Source organism: Dermochelys coriacea, chromosome 1 (assembly GCF_009764565.3).
Source record: "Dermochelys coriacea isolate rDerCor1 chromosome 1, rDerCor1.pri.v4, whole genome shotgun sequence".
Classification (NCBI taxonomy): Eukaryota; Metazoa; Chordata; order Testudines; family Dermochelyidae; genus Dermochelys; species Dermochelys coriacea.
Window position 1 is genome coordinate 230,257,172 of NC_050068.2, and position 17,039 is coordinate 230,274,210.

Sequence of the window (17,039 nt, forward strand, 5' to 3'; positions counted from 1 at the left end):
TCACTAAAAATCTACAAAATCAGACACAAAAATACAAGAAAGTCACATCCCACTTACTGACTCTCATTTTTACAGTCTAATTATAAAATCAACTGGAAGATAAATATTGTACTTAAATTTCAGTGTATAGTAGATAGAGCATTTATAAACAAGTCATTGTCTGTATGAAATTGTAGTTCGTCTTGACTTTACTAGTGCTTTTTATGTAGCCTGTTGTAAAACTAGGCAAATATCTAGATGAGTTGATATACCCCTGAAAGACTGCTGTGTACCCCAAGCCTATAGAGAACCCTGAGAACCACTGGTTTAGTAGATGTACTTCTGTGACAGTTTGTACTAGCTGTACACTTTCATGACATACTTCATTCCTAGATTTGAGCTGTACTATTCAGGCCTGGCAGTCATTAATATGTGAATCACCATCACCAGAACTCTGTCTGATTGGATGAAGTATAATCTTTTGGGCAGCCACAAGCAGAAATAGGTAGCTCTTGCTGCTGTGGACATTTGGGTATTCAACAGCAGTGAGGAGTCCAAAGGAACCCTAGGCTGCAGATTGACTTAACAACCTGAGAGCAGATGCCCTTGATAATGGGGGATATATAGGAGAAGCAAGTTATTCAAAAAATGTCTTTTCCCACCAGCATTGCCTCAGTAGGGCTTGGGTTCAGCTTTAGCCAGTTGCTCTTCATCCAATTTATCTCAGCTCAGCATTGAGAAAGAAGGGAGAAGATGCTGTTTATATTTCACAAAAAAACAAGCGTAGAGCTGGGGCCTAGGGCTCCCCTATACCAGAAGTGTGCAAACTACCGCCCGCAGGCCACATCCAGCCCACGGGACCGTCCTTCCCGGCCAGGGAGGCTAGCCCCCTCCCCACAGCCATGTCGAGGATAGTCAGGGGACAGGGAATGGTTGGATGGGGTGGAGGTTCTGGGGGGAGGGGAAGGGAGGGGTTAGATAGAGGGTGGGGTCCCAAGGGTGGGAGTGCGGGGAGGGGGTGGTCAGGGGACAAGGAGTGGGGGGAGGGGTTGGATGGGTCAGGGTTCTGGAGGGGGCAGGAGCCAGGCTGTTTGGGAAGGCGCAGCCTTCCCTACCCTGCCCTCCATACAGTTTTGCACCTTGATGTGGCCCTTGGGCCAAAAAGTTTGCCCACCCCTACCCTACCATGTTGTCTCACTGACTCCTCCAATGACTTCACTTAGATGTTGAATAAGATGAAGGGGAAGACTGAGATTCCACATTATGGGATTCCATGGAGGAGGGTTCTGGGAGAAGAGTAATATTTTCCCATAATGATGACCCTTTGGTCTGAAAAGATGATCTGGCAGCATTTCTTGCTATTCCAATTCATTTTCACTCCACTGAGTTAAATGACCCAATTCCTTTTATTAAACTGCTCTATGAAATGATTCACTGTTCGATGTTTCATAACACCAAACCAACGCCAAATGATTACACAAGCACAAATGCAGGTTTCCATACTTTCACTTCTTTTTCTTGTAATATCTCCATTTGGTGCTCACTTTACTAAAGTGTGTTTCACTTTAGCCTTTCATGAATTCACTCCATTTCGTGACATATAATCAGTCAAGAGAACAAAAACAAGCATCCTCTTTTTTTCCCCTTTAGGTAACAGGCAGAATAAGCTTGAAGTAAATATAGCAATTTAAGTAATGCATTTCCTCTCTAGTAAAGCTTCACTAGTTTAAAATCATACTCAAACTATCTTGACCTACCTGGAAAAGCAGATATTGACAATATTAAATTCTGGATTTGAGAGGCTGGAATTCAAGGCCCGCATGAAGCCAAATGAGATAGGAACTGGGACATGGAAGAGGAGTAACACCATTACTCTTGTTTAACCACATGCAATAGTCCACTAGCTAGGGCTTGATTCATTGCTGCTGGCACAGGAGCCAAACTGCCCCAGAAGTTTACTGTGGTAGGGCAGCTTAAAACTACTGTGGGTTTTAGCACCAAAGGCTGAATCAGTGCATATCCTGGCTCCCTTGATCCCATCCTCTCCCTATTTGACACCACCTGCTTTCTGTGCTTTGCTGGCCAACTCCTGGTGCCACAGTAGCAGGCATATGCACTGCTATAACCCCCCTTCTGGAGATATTCTGCCACCATGGTGCTACAATCCAAGTTCCACTAGTGGAAGCCTGTATTATATAAGGGAAGGTTACTAAGCAGTATTTCCCATCCACTGGCTAGAACTAGTGATCCTTCCCAACTGTTTTCTTGTTGTGTTCATATAAAAATAAAGAAGAGAGAAAGAAAAGGAAACTTTCCTGAACATTTTAACTGTAATACTTCAAATAACAGCAAGCCCCTATAAATTAATTGTTGATCCAACAAGAACATTATTAGCATGTATTTTATAGCATTTGTATTAATAATTATCAACATGTCCCTCAAACTATACTATGTATCTATCCGGAATCATTTAACCCAGCACTGAAATGAAGCCACCTGGGGTCTGTAACTCAGTAACCAGGAAAATGAAATGTACATAACAGGCACGGCAATACTGTAGGATCGATAAAGAACAGGAGAGAGAATCCCCTTATGAAGAGGACTGTGGGAATAGTGTGCGAGTAAGAGCATGGACACACACCCTTCCCCTCCCTGAAAGGGGCACTGCTCCCAGCATTTAAGCAGTGTGCCTGCCAGTGGAATGAGTGCAGGGCAAGACACATTGTAAGGATCTCTCCCCAGTTCCCATAAGAAAACACACAGTAAATGTTCAATTTGGCATAGGATCACAACAGCTCTCTCTCTTTCACCCTGTATGACCAAGCTATGCTGACATGGAGCAAATAAAGTAGCACTAGTAATAATTAAACTCCCCCCATCTATGCATCCGACGAAGTGGGCATTTACCCAGGAAAGCTTATGCTCCCATACGTCTGTTAATCTATAAGGTGCCACTGGACTCTTTGCCGTCTATGGTGTATCTCACCTGAGACTCTCCAAGTACTTTATACACCTCCCAGCACTGCTGTGAAGCAGCCAAGAGGACCGTGTTTTACGATGAGCTAACCACGGGTTCAGTGACTGGGCCGAGGCGAGGAATCCCACGCCTCGGCTGTATCACTACTAGGCAATGCACATCAGAAGCGGCTGCTGTCCCTGCCGTCCCGACGCTGGCTGCAATATGCGACACTCGAAGACGGCCTCCGTGTTGCCATGCCCAGCGCTGGGTGGCAGCCTGGGGCTAAGCCACGAGGTGTGGGGGAAGGTGCCATTTCCCTCCAGCCAGGCCGATCGACGAGCGCAGGTGCCACCCTCCCCTTGCTCCTGCTGCCAGTGGGCGGCCTGAGAGCGGCTTCCCTTCGAAAGGAGCCTTTGCCGCCTCCCCGCGCCGTAATCCGGAGCCACTGACTGAAGAGTCTCCGCCGCAAACTCACGCCCCGGGAGAGACTCACCCGCTGCCGCAGCCCGCGCTTCGGCGAGGCAGAGGAGAGCTCGGCCGCGGCTCTATGGCCCCAGCCGCGGTGCGGCCTGAGCGGGCCCGTCCCAGCCACGCGCACGGGAACAGCCGGAGCTGCCGCCGCGGGACAAGCGGGGGCGGCCCGGCCGGGCCCGGCCCGGCCCCAGCGCGCACGGGGCGGGGCGGGGCGGGGCGGCGGGAAGCCATTATGCACCGTGAGGCTTTTGTTGTCGTTGTTTGCCTCAAGTCCGCCCCGCTGCGGGAGGAGGCGGAGGAGTTTGCAGAGGCGTTTACTGTATTTGCAATTCCAGCGCGCTCATAGGAGTGGCCTGCCCTAAAGGATCGCCTAGCTCCCAGGCTAGATGGTCTAAGTTACTGAGCCCCTTTGCTTCTGAAACAGTTGGAGGGCTCCACCCTACCCAGGGTAAAAGGGTCCAGCTTGTCCACACCCAGCACTCCCTCCAGCGACGGCTGTGGCTGAAGATTGCACCAGTAGCTCTTCTACTATTCCAGACCTAGTTCTCTCCTCTCTTCATTTTGTATTTCAGAAGGAGGAGACCTGGTGGTTTAAAAAAATGGGGAGAAAATGTCTTTTAAAACCAAGTTTTTAAAAAAGTCGAAATAATAAAAATATACACGTTTTACTTTTAATAGGATTTGCTGGGTCTTTATCGATGTAAGGGAAGGGCGCCAGTCTGAGCCAAGACCAGCCAAGAACAACCTGGACTTCTGCTGAGTCTGTGTGGAAATGGTCTGGGAGGTGTAGACAGCAAGTGCACTGAGCTGTCACTAAGGGGTGGGCAGTAGTATCATGCACCTGCACTTGGAGGATCACTTTAACTCACGGTGCACTACCTTTACTTCAGTCTAGAGTAGCACAAAAATGGTTCTAACTGAACCAGTGCAGACTGCAGTGGGTAGAAGACTTTTTTGGATCTACTGTACTTGTAATGGTACTTATAACATTTGTGAAATGTTACAAGTGTTTTTGTGTGTGCAAACCCCCCCTCCCACATGTAAATCTCAACTTATCTCCTTGTGTAGAACTCATTAATGAAATTGTTTTTAATAGGTCGCTTTATTAATATAACTTAATAAGCAAAGTTTTATGAATGACACAACATTCATTCGTAAAACCCGTTACCCCAATAACTGGCTAATTGAGTTTCACTTTCAATCCAATTGCTGCTTAAATCGCTGAAACTTACACTGTTTCAACATTGTAACTTCTGCTCACTGTTTGTCATTCATTATACGCGTCTATATTGTAACTTCTGTTCACTGTTTGCCATTCCTTACACTTGTCCATATTGACAGGTTTCAGAGTAGCAGCTGTGTTAGTCTGTATTCGCAAAAAGAAAAGTAGTACTTGTGGCACCTTAGAGACTAACAAATGTATTTGAGCATAAGCTTTCATGAGCTACAGCTCACTTCATCGGATGTAACTCAAACTCCATTTTAACTTGTCCCAAACTCCATTTTAAAATGCTCACTTCATTTTGTAAAAGCTTGCTGCAACCTTCATTTTTGCAAAACCCTGCTGTAATCTTATTAGTTTAGTTTAGATGTGTGAATGAGGTACGTATGGATGATGGAATCAACCTCCAGCCCCAGCCTGTCCTGATGAAATAAAGTGTAAACACCCAACGGCTGAAGATGTAGACAACAGCCCTGACAAAGTAAGAGAAGTCCACCCTCAAAAGAAAAGACCAAAAGTACAATTGAAGAAACATCAAAGCCAGATCCTAGGCTGAAAGTCATGTCTGCAATTGAAGGGTGATCAATCACACCGGACCCAGAGGCAGTTGTAACACAGCAAGACCTATAGACTCTGGATTCAGACTAAAGCCTACAAAAAGGATGGGTCAGATGGAAGACTTTGAAGAGTGACATTCTGCTGCTAACATGGAAAGGCATCGGTGCATTCCCAACAGAGACCCAGCTCTTCCTTGTGCCTGGCTTTCCTGGCCAGTTAGCCGCCACAAGCTACAAACCCAAGCCACAAACTCAAGCTACATTCAGGACTGGTAACTATAAAGCAGCTGCAGAACCTGTGTGTGTATGTATGAACCTGTGAATGAATGTGAAACTGAATTAAATGTTATTGCTATAACTGACTGCCTACTATGATTCTTTTTGTATTCACAATAAATGTGACATTTTGTCTTATCCCCTTTAATAAGATCATGATGGTTTTTATTTTACTGGTATAACACTTGTGGTGTTCCAGCACCTAGTGGATGATACCTGCTCCCTCAAGATCCAATACCTTCCCTACAGCCCCATTTATCAATTAAGGGAAGAGGGAGTTGAGAGAGACTAGCTGGCCCACCTGAAAGGGATCCTGCCTGCTTCCATCTCTGTATCCTAGGAGACATAAAAAAAGAAAACCACTAGTTCACCAATAAAAAACTAATCCAATCCCTCCAATATTAAGGGCACAACACCTAAGGCTTATTTAATAAATACTTGGGAAAGAAAAAGAAACTACCTTGCATTTCCTATCAACAATAGGACTATCCCAGAGGATTATGAAGATCAAAACAGTAGCTCTCTTCAGCTTTCATTTTCAGTAATGGCTATCAATTATTTGAATATAATTCCAGCTACATTTTCTTCTCAGGAAAAAAAATATCAAATATATTAGAACAGCCCCCCATTGAAAATAACATTTTCCGGCTGATCTCTCTGCTGTTTAGTTTGTCTGCTTACTTGAACCCTTAGGTTATGGAGTATGCAACCATGTACCTCTTAGTAGGCCTGTTTCAATTTGTAAATGTCTTTGGTACAGAACCCAACTAAAAGATTTGCCTAAACTGTTACATTAAGCTGAGTTAAGGGTCACAGTTACAATCCATTTTTCTGTCCATCTGAGAGGAAGAAGTGGATCCAGACAAAAGTGCAGCCCCATTTACTCCTTAGACATCTTAATAGCATGCTATTGGCACTTGGTGGTCAACAGTACTGAGAGCCACTCAGTGATCTCAATCCGTATAAGCCTGGTGTGGTGGTTTCTGTCCAAAACAAGACTGTGCAACCCCTCCAACAGGGCTCTCTCTGTGTTGCAAGCTGGCCTGAAGCCTGAGTGTGAATTTTAATAAATCATGTTGTAAAGGTTCTGCAGTTAGGTGGTAAACAGGTTGCTCCAATAAATAATTTACAGGAACAGTTTAAGAGCAAGAAGGTCAAGGCCAGCCCTTAGTGTAGGAAGTGGGTGGGCAGCTCTATGTGCGTGGGTAGCCCTTGGTGTGTTATAGACAGTGCTTAAAAGCGGCCTGAAAAAAGAAAAGGGGGACTGTAATAATTTGGGAGCACGACTTTGCTAAGGCAGTGCACCCCTCAGCGCCATTGCTATGTTATTTTATTGCCTGATCCGGGAGTTGTGACTCCTCCCCCCACGAAGCACTGGTTGTGGGGGTCTAAAAGTCGGACGGAAGGGCCTGATGAGGTGGGACTGAGCGCAAGGCAGGCCCCGGTGTGGTTATGGAGAGGTGCGGGTGCGGGTGGCCCTTGACGGGGGGGGGGGGCTGCTCCCGGTGTGTGCGGTGGGGCTCTCCGGTGGGTAGAGCGTACTTGGAGGGGGGGGGAGGACTTTTTAGTGGGGCGGAACCTTTCTCTCGCCTCCTGTTTCCCGGCGCGGGGAAGCCTTTTCCCGCCAGCCTCAGGCGCGCGCCAGGCGCTCCATGTGGGGCCGCCGCCGCCGCGCCGGGCTGAGTCCGGTTGCCGTAGCAACGCGGGCTTCGGTGTGGGCCGGACGGGGCTTCGCCTCCCTCGGGGGACCCGCGATGTGCAGCTGGGCCGCGGCGGGGCGGCGGCTGAGCGGCTGCCGAGCGCGCGCCGCCCTCCCCGGAGCCAGCTCGTGGCCCGGCGGGGGCCGAGCCGGGAACCTGAGCGAGCTGCTGCGGAGCTCGGTGGGGGGCGAGGCGGCGGCGGCGGCGGCGGCGCGGCGGCGGCGGCCCCCCCAGGAGGGCACGGTGCTGCTCTTCCCCGGCCAGGGCAGCCAGTTCGTGGGGATGGGCCGGGGGCTCCTGCGCTACCCCAACGTCAGGGACATGTTCCGGGTGGCCGAGCAGGTGCTGGGCTACGACCTGCTCTCGCTCTGCCTGCGGGGGCCGCCGGCCGAGCTGGACCGCACCCTGCACTGCCAGCCGGCCCTCTTCGTCGCCTCCCTGGCCGCCGTCGAGAAGCTCAACCACCAGCAGCCCCGTGTGAGTGGCCGGGGGGCGCCTGGCGCCCTCCTCGGCTGTGGCGTGCCCAGGCCCGCGGCCGGGTGCGGGCTCGACGCGCTGGTGTCCGGCCCCGCGCTGCGCTCTCGGGGCAGAGGCATCCACCGCCACGGTGTGCACCCGTGTTGGGTGGACCAGGGCCAGATTTCCAGTTAGGCACATCATGCCTCGGGCAGGGTGACCAGATGTCCTGATTTTATAGGGACGGTCCCGATATTGGGGGCTTTTCCTTATATAGGTGCCAATTAATCCCCTCCCCCATCCCGCTTTCTCACACTTATTACCTGCGGTCACCCTAGTAGGGGCGGCGATGCTTAGGGTTGCAACGGTCTCTAATCGCACAAACCCAAACACCCTGGCCCCGCCCCTGCTCACTCTATCTCCCCTCCCTCCCTCACTTTCATCAGGCTGCTCTGGGAGGGAGTTTGGGTGCAGGAGGGGTCTCCGGGCTGGGGTGGGGAGGGTACAGGAGGGGATGAGGGGTTCAGGCTCCAGCCGGGCAGGGCTTACCGCAGGTGGCTCCCGGAAGTGATCAGCATGTCCAGTTCCTAGGCTCAGGGTTGGCATATGGCTCTGCGCACTGCCTCTGCCTGCAGGCACCGCCCTTGCAGCTCCCATTGGCTGTGGTTCCCGGCCAATGGGAGCTACGGAGTCGGAGCTCGGAACACTAACTTTCTAATCACACAAAACCAAACACCCTAGCCCCGCTCCTTCCCCAAGGTCCTGTCCCTTCCCCAAGGTCCTGCCCCCTGCTCACTACGTTCCCCCTTCCTCAGTGGCTCGCTCTCCCCCACCCTCACTCACTTTCACCGGATTTGGGTGCAGGAGGGGGTGAGGGCTCTAACGGGGGTGCAGGCTCTGGGTTGGGGCCAGAAATGAGCAGTTCAGGGTGCGGGAGGGGGCTCCTGGCTGAAGCTGGGAGTTGGCATGCGGGAGAGGTTCAGGGCTCCGGCTGGGGAGTGTGATCTCTGGGGGGGAGCTGCGGATGAGGAGTTTGGGGTACAGGAGGGGGCTCCAGGCTGGGGGTGGTCAGGGACTTGGAATGTGGGAGGGGAGTGTGCGTTGATGCAGGGGGTTGGGGTGCAGGAGAGGGCTCTGGGTTGGAGCAGGGCTCAGGGTTGGGGTGCAGGCTTACCTCCGGCGGCTCCCAGGCAGCGGGGCAGAGGCAGGCTCCCTGCCTCTCCTGGCTCCATGCTGCGCCCTGGAAGAAGCCAGCAAGTCCGGCTCCTAGGCTAGGGGGCCAGGAGACACTCTCGCCTGTAGGCACTGCCTCCCCCAGCTCCCATTGGCCGCAGTTCCCAGCCAGTGGGAGTGCAGAGCCATTGCTTGGGGCGGAGGCAGCACACAGAGCTTCCTGGTTCCCCCACCTAGGAGCTGGACTTGCTGACCACTTCTGGGACATAGTGCAGTGCCAGGACAGGTAGCCTGCCTTGGCCCTGCAGTACCACTGTTCGGACTTTTAACGGCCCAGTTGGCGGTGCTGACAGGAGTCACCAGGGTCCCTTTTTGACTGGGCATTCCCGTCAAAAACCGGACATCTGGCAGCCCTAGGCAGCGCGCAGAGACCTCCTGGCTGCCCCTGCACCTAGGAGCCAGAGCAACGTGCCTATCGCTTCTGGGAGCCATGTGGAGTCAGGGCAGGTAGGGAGCATGCCTTAGCCCCACTGCACTGCCAGACTTTTAGTGGCCTATTTAAATCTCCCGGATTGGTTTCAGTAGCTTCTTGGAGATTGAGGCTGATTCCTGGAGACTTTTGGCCTGCCAAAAGTCTAGGCTAGGCTAACCTTGCCTTGCCTTGCCTTCTAAAGTTCTAATGGCACCTTACTTCTCTAAAGTTTCAGAGTAGCAGCTGTGTTAGTCTGTATCCGCAAAAAGAAAAGGAGTACTTGTGGCACCTTAGAGATTAACAAATTTATTTGAGCATAAACTTTCATTAGCTACAGCTCACTTCATCGGATGCATGCAGTAGTACTTCTTTTCTTTTTACTTCTCTCAAACTGTGTGCAACACGAAGGTCAGCTGTAGCGGGGAAGTGGGAGGGAGGAGCTGAAGATGTAAATCCAGCACTGACGAGGACCTCTCTGTGAGACATTCATCCAGGTCCATCGTGTCACCATGAGCTTGCCCTGCATGTGTAAGCCTAAATCTTCTGAAGTGACACGTCATTTTAGGTGTCTCTCTTTTTGAGTGTCCAACTCAAAACATGATGTGCCTCTTACTAATGCTGAGTGACCTCAGCTCCAGTTGAAGTCCGTGGGAACTGTATGTGCTTAGCACCTTGGAAAACCAGCCCAAGGTGTTCAAAGTTGGGCATCCAAAAATGACATGGTTGCTTCTGAAATTTTGGGCTTTGTTTTTTCTCAGGATATCTTGATATGGTCTAATTTGTTTTGGTTTATTATTTCAGGTCATTGAGAACTGTGTTGCAGCCGCTGGGTTCAGTGTTGGAGAGTTTGCAGCCCTAGTGTTTGCTGGAGCCTTAGATTATACAGAAGGTACTTAAAGGAATATTTCTAATATATTAGGAATCATATTTCAAAGTGGTTTCCCCTCCACACACATAGGACTCTTCCAAAACACCCCTCTACGACAACTTTTCCTTGCTGCTTCACCTCCTTTCCTTCTGAATATACATTTCTAAATTCAGTTTCTGCTTAAGCTACTTAATACAGTATTTCACATTTAAATAAAAACCATTACATATTATATACACATAGTCATAAAAGAAACATATTTTAAGCCTGATCCTGCAGTTTGTTGCATGTGGAGGAAACATTTTTCCCAGTTGGAATGAAGTTGTGAGAACAGAATCAGTCCCTACATTTAAAGCTAGCTTAAATAGTTAGTTTAGATACTTGGATTGTAGCATACAGAAATTGTTTCATTGTGTGACAGACTGTTAAGACATTGACACTAAAAAAAGTTTCGTAGATTTATTATTGATGAGAATTATAATTGGTTATAAATAAACTAAATTTACTATCAGCCTAGGAAACTTGTAATTTAATACATTACAAGAGGATTATATTCTTAATTTTTTTATAACATTTTTAATCACTTGTGAAAATTAAAATTTTGTACTATAATGTTAAATGTTTTAGTTTTTGCCTTAAACTTGCTTTCAGCAAATTCAGAAATGTAACCTACACATTTTTAGGAGAACATGTGATTACTGACTCTAAATACTGAGAAATGTAAATTATATGTAACTATTTTGAATCAAATATTGTGAAGCATTCACTGTTGGACTTCTGTAAAGGAAAGAGGTGTATATAAGAGGGATATACACAATTTATATTAATGTTCTTTTTTGAAAGGTTGCTAATTGTCTACAATACAACATATTTTAATGAACTTAACCATTTTTTTCTAAGGTTTATGCTTATTTAGAATTTTTGTTCTCTCTCTAGCCTTGTATGCAGTGAAAGTGCGTGCTGAAGCTATGCAAAAGGCCTCAGAAGCTGTCCCAAGTGGGATGCTATCAGTTATTGGTCAACGTGAGTCAAATTACAACTTTGCCTGCTTGGAAGCTCGTGAACACTGTAAATCATTGGGTATAGAAAATCCTGTGTGTGAAGTTTCAAATTACCTGTTTCCAGATAGCAGAGTCATTGCAGGACATTTGCAGGTATTACTTCAAAATAAACATCTAAATACATTTTAATAATAGTTTTCCATTCTATAGATCTGTAGGAAGGTGAACAATTTTGGCACAACTTTGGCCAATGTGAACATGTCAAAACAAAGTATATGGTTTGGTTTCTGCTGTCCGTGTCCAATCGTATGTTGTGGTCAAGTAGTACTTTTCTCTGAACTGCATGATTTAGGTCCCTGGGGGAAGATAAATTTAGTATGTGTTTTTGAAAGAGACACAAATCAGATTATTTACTTTACAGAATTCAGAGCAAAGTGATATTAATCAGTGCTTTTTCTTTTTCTTATAGGCTTTGGAATTCTTGCAGGAGAATTCCCGAAAATATTATTTTAAGCGAACAAAAATGCTTCCAGTCAGTGGTGCTTTTCACACAAGACTTATGGAACCAGCAACAGAGCCTTTGGCTGAAGTTCTAAAATCCATTGAGATTCAGAAACCATTCATCTGTGTGTATTCGAACGTTGACAGCAAAAAATATATGCATTCAAAACACATTCAGCGTTTGTTAGTAAAGCAGCTTGTTTCACCTGTTAAGTGGGAACAGACTATGCATGCTATATATGAAAGAAAACAAGGAGTAGAGTTTCCTTATACATATGAAGTGGGGCCTGGGAAGCAGCTAGGAGCAATCCTCAGAAACTGCAATTTAAAGGCTTGGAAGCTGTATAAACATATTGATGTTTCAGAAGATGAGGAAGCAGAGGAAATGTAGTTTTGAAGGAAAATCCACATGATTCCCCCCCCCCCCCGCTTAATTTTAAGTGTTTTTATCACTCCTGAAAGGCAGATACGACAACCCTGAAGACTAAAGTCCTCTCATCCCCAGCAGAGCTCAGCACACACAATTGCAATGCAAGGTTTCCTTCCCCATATTACAGCTCCAGCGTGCTTCAGACTTTATGTGGAAGGATCACTTCTAAGGTTCGGCCATTCAACCTGTCATTTCTGAGAGACAGCCAACAAAGATGCCAGTTCACTATTAGATTTGGGCCTGGTCCTGCAAGCAAATCCACATATGCAGGCCCTTTTACCCATGTGGAGTCAAGTTGAAGTCAGTTGGGTTGTGTCCATGTGCAAAGGTCTTTTTGCTTGGATCTAGTTACAGAATCAGGCCCTTTTTAATATTATTTTCTTTTTTGGACTTCTGTTTATTAGGATCAAGAATTCATTTAGATAAACTATTGGATTATAACAACTTTCAGTCACTACCATGTTTTGTTTTATAAGGTATCTAATCAGTGGGAAAAATAACTGAAATGCTTTTTTTTTTCTTTTTAATTTTGTTTCTACAGGAAAAGTTTATTTTTTCCATGAGTCAGCTAAATTAGAAAATTATTATTAGAAATACAGTTTTCTTAAGGTTGCATTATTAATACATTATTTATAAAGCTCTTCCTCCATGAATTAATGCTATGCGTGTAGTAATTACACACAGACCATCTGTGCAAGTAAGTGTTTTCCTTCCTCTGTGCTCACTGTGTTTCAAGATCATTGTAGAGGGTTTCCTTTCCTAAGTTACCAGAGGCAGATGTGACCTTTTTCACCTTATAGCCAGTGCCACCCCTCTCAGAAGCTTTACCAGAATGCTCTGCCACCAGATAGGTATAAATAGTAGGCTTGAATTCCCTGTCTGTGGCACTTTCTTAGATAATACAGCTCAGCCAGTTAGTTAGTTATTGGGCCAAGTTGATCCTTTGAACCTCTTTTAAGAAAGCAGAAAAATGGCTATACTAAATCTTTGCAACTTCTCCTTAACCCTGTGCTTAGAATAGGGGCCGCAAGGAGTGTTGGAAAGTTAATGCTAGAAAATATTCTCTGTGCTTCATCCTGCTACAGCCCTGAATAGAGGATCTTGAGTTTTTTTCCACAGCAATAGGAGAGGAATTCAGGTGCAGGAGGAGAGCTAGATCCCTCTACAGCAACAGTAAAATTATCTTCCCATTCTACTTGTGGGTTGGAGTGTGCTAAGTGGTTGAGCAGTTCGTATTGGTCCTCTATGCCATACTGGGTGCTGCTGGAGCATAAACAACATCTGGCCTCTTCTGCAAGTTCCTTCCTTTCAAGTTAAACAACTGAAGCAGCCCCACTGAAGCCTGTGCGCCCATCAGTACGACTGCAAGCTTACACTGTATATGGGCTAGGCTCTCTCTGAACACTAGGTGAAATAATGGTGCCTTGGGCCCCCTTTCCACATACTCAGCCAACTAGTGGAGGTGCCCATGGAAGTTATGTGGTGGCTGTTTGCCTCCATAACTAAGGAGGCAGGCTCTACTTTCCTTCTAGCCCTGCACGGCATTCCACTATATGGGATGATTGTTGTACTTAAGGCATATTGGATTATGCAGTGCCACTCACTGATCCTACCAAGGTTCTCTATGGAGCATTCCTAGCCAATGGTTGATGAATTAGGTCCTTAAATGAAACAGGTTCTTTTCTTGTTGCTCAATGTATTAATGAATCTCCAGCTTCAAACAAGCATTCACTTAAAATAAAGCATATTTTGTCGAAGAATTAATCTTCCCCTGTGGAATCCAGTCCTCTCAAACAACAAATCTGTTGGCAGTTTTAAATGTAATCCAAAAACAGAAGAGATTATTATTTTGAGTTTAGATGCTGCATCTCATTCAGTCTAGCCTCATAGCCATAGGGAAATACAACTCTGAAGCTTATTATTAAAGACAAGATGTTGGTGTCTGTCTTCCTCGGACAGTACTAGACTGCCCACAGAAAAAAACGTAGGTTTAAAAAAAAATCTGAGAAGAAGGAACAAATTCTCATCTAGTTAATTATCCCTGAGGTTCTTATGACACAGCCTTGACTCAGAACTAGGGGGAAGAAGAGAAGGGTGAAGCCAAGCTATTTCCATGGCACCTATTTGAGACTGTTGAAACAATCATCATTCTGGATATTCAGCCCAAACATCTAGAGGTGCTTTATTTAAAAAAATGCAGAGCTCCATACAAGTGAGTATTTCTATCAATTAAAAAAGCTGTGCAAGCCTTTGTAATTAAAGGCAGAATAGAAATGCTCCATTGAAGTCAAACAAATGGAGTGACTAAAAAGTTCTATTTCTTATTGAAGGACAAAAAGACTTGTTACCAAAGGTGGCAAGTGCTGCAGCAAAGGTTTAAGGACATCATCATCTCTTCTTCCAAGGCAGAACTACTAAAAGCCCCTGAACAGGAAGATTTGAATCAGTACTCAGGTCTGACTGCAAGATGGTGGTATCAGTCTTTTGACTTCCTGTAGCTACATCTTGCTTTTCAAGGGCCATTCTGGTATGGGCAGATGAAGTGACTAATCTGAGTCCATCAAAATGCAAGAATTTAAAAATAGTGTTTCAGAAGTTCTCATCACAACCTAGCTGAGTCCCTGTACTAGAGGGTTACCAGGCTGTATTTGGATCTAAACTTTGGATCCCGCATGCATCTAAGTTGGCTGGGTCTGAATAACATCCAGTCGCTATTTTTGGCTCTTGGACTCTGAGGCCCACGTGGTGCAGGCTTCCTGTCTGAAACCCATTCTTTGGATGGGAGAGTCTATCATGCAACTGTGCTGAAACCCAAGACCATTGCTGAGGCTTCCTAACTGTCCCAAGTCACTTATGGATCCTTCTCCAGAATCTTGACCCCCCCCACCCCCCGCATCCTCTGCTTTATAGTTTAATTCTTCAGGACATGTGTCAACTAAGCAACAGAGTTTGCACAGAAATTCTTTCACCACATGTATAATTACTCATAGCTACCACAGGAGAGTTACAGAGCTATGCAAAGCAATGAATGCCTGAACACATAATCCCCACCCTCACCACTCTTGAGAGGTCTTGGGTTTTTGTCAGCATACTTGGGGAAAGGCAGTGCTCCATGGTATCTTGTATTTCTTGTGATGAACTGGCTCACTTGCTTAGAGAACTTGTTCCTCTTAAAAACTGTCCGAGACTTTTTTTCCTCTTCCGTGAGGGCTGTTCCATGCTCCAACTCTATTAGCTGTTAGGCAGAGGGTAATGAAAAGTCAGTTGCTCTCCTGATAGAAACCCCATTGCCTCCCAGGGTAGAATTAGTCAATTGTTGAAGGCTGTAAAAGAGTAGGTGGCCCCTTAAATGAAACTGGGCTCGGTGCTCTGCTACAGTCCATGTGCTCGCAGTTGGGCCAATTAAGAGGGTAGTGCAGCAACCCAGGGGGTATAAAAGGTCAGTTGGGTGTCAAAGCACCCTGATTCAGTCAGTCAGGAGAAGACAGCTGTTACAGACAGAAGTGGGTCCTGGGAAAAGGCTGAAGGTAAAGAGAATAGCTAAGGGGTTTGCTGGCTTGTGTCATCCAGGCTAGGCTGGAGAGTGTTGGAAGTGGAAGTAGCAGTAGCAGTGGCAGTGGGAGTTGCCTCCTGGCCATAACCTAGAGCTTGACAGGGCAGGGGAGCAGCCGGGAAACTGATATCTCTAGTACTGGAGAGCTGGATGCATGGAAATAGCAAAAGGGCCAAAGGGAATAAAGGAATGCTTCCCTGGTAAAGATCTTCTCCCAGGATAGAAGTTTCTGGGGGGTTCCAACTAGGAAGAGCAGGGTTGTGCTCTAGCTGAAAGGACTGAGGTGGCTTGCAGAGGGATAGAAGAGGCTGGATAAGTAGCCTGCATATGATGAAATATGGCGAGGATGATCTCCTGGTAGAGGGACTCTGTGGGTTCCTGCTGGAAAGAGCAGAGGTTTAAGGACTGTGCACTGGGGGTTATATGGACTATGTTTTAAGAAGGTTGTTATGGGCTACTTGCACTATGATTTGTTAACAAACTTAACTGACTAGAGGATAAGCTTGTGTGGTGTTGCTGGGACCTCACACGGGAAACCAAGGTGGTGGTGGGGCACTTGCAGGGCTGCCCTGTGGCTATAAGGGTACCCAGAAGGAGGCCATGTGGTTTATAATGGCCCGGGTTCAGCTCCTCAGACACAATCTCTTCCTGCTACAAAATGAAAATTCTAATCCACACTGAAGACTACAATCTTAAATGTTATTCATAAAACAAAAAGGAATTACTATAATACATGGACATAGACATGTCCTCCAATCTTGTTAGATGTAGTGGGGGAACTGTTCACAAACTCTGAGATTTCCAGTTTTATTAGTGGCTTTGTACACTGGTGTACAAACCTTTTTGCTTTGTTGCTGGAAAACTGATATATGGGTACAATGGCTCATTGATAACCTCAAATGTAATGATGGTAAAATAGGAAAAACTATACAGCAGAAGTGGCAGATAATGTCCCTCTCTTTTACCAACCAGCAGAAAAGGAGCTACTCTTCAGAGCTACTAGTCTAGATTTGTGAGATGAGACTAGTTTCCTCCCATTCTAAATCTTTCCCTACATAAAGAGCAGACAGTACCACCAGATGTTCTGCAATTAAAATAGTTTAACCTGAGATCCTCTGTCTGGGGAAGTAGTGCATCTATAGGAGACAAGACACAGATTTGCACAAATATAGGAGATGGCCAGTGTACACTACAGTTGAAACTTTACTAACACATTCAATCATGCTTTTTGCTAGCACAACTTATTTGATTGGAAGGTCAGATTGGGGTTTTAACCCTCCCTCAAAAAATTGATATTGATGACCTTTTAAAAAAAAAACCTAGGAAAATAAATGCCATTACTTATTTTCTTCTCAGTAGTTGCACAGAAACCAATACAGTCAAAGAATCCTCTACAATGTACTTGATATTCTTTGTGG

At 46.3% G+C, this 17,039-nt stretch overlaps 2 protein-coding genes across 6 annotated transcripts in view; one reads left to right on the forward strand and one right to left on the reverse strand.

Annotated features, from left to right (window-relative positions):
• Positions 1 to 7,720, reverse strand: part of TSPO (translocator protein) — a 25,474-nt gene extending 17,754 nt beyond the window's left edge. For 2 of the 5 annotated variants that reach the window (XM_043515749.1, XM_043515743.1), the window contains exons 1-2: positions 7,697 to 7,720; positions 3,432 to 3,481 (exon numbers count right to left, since the gene is read on the reverse strand). The gene's annotated coding sequence lies outside the window, so the exon portion shown is untranslated. Of the gene's footprint in view, positions 1 to 2,965; positions 3,273 to 3,322; positions 3,342 to 3,431; positions 3,573 to 7,696 lie in introns of those variants that run through there. The other 3 variants (XM_038416861.2, XM_043515765.1, XM_038416871.2) reach the window with 3 other exon arrangements.
• On the forward strand, positions 7,076 to 16,589 carry MCAT (malonyl-CoA-acyl carrier protein transacylase). Its single transcript, XM_038416851.2, has 4 exons — positions 7,076 to 7,644; positions 10,070 to 10,157; positions 11,073 to 11,290; positions 11,607 to 16,589. Exons 1-4 carry the CDS (start codon positions 7,120 to 7,122, stop codon positions 12,027 to 12,029), a joined length of 1,254 nt encoding a protein of 417 aa, XP_038272779.1. The 5' UTR covers positions 7,076 to 7,119; the 3' UTR covers positions 12,030 to 16,589.
• The last annotated feature ends 450 nt before the right edge of the window (positions 16,590 to 17,039 follow it).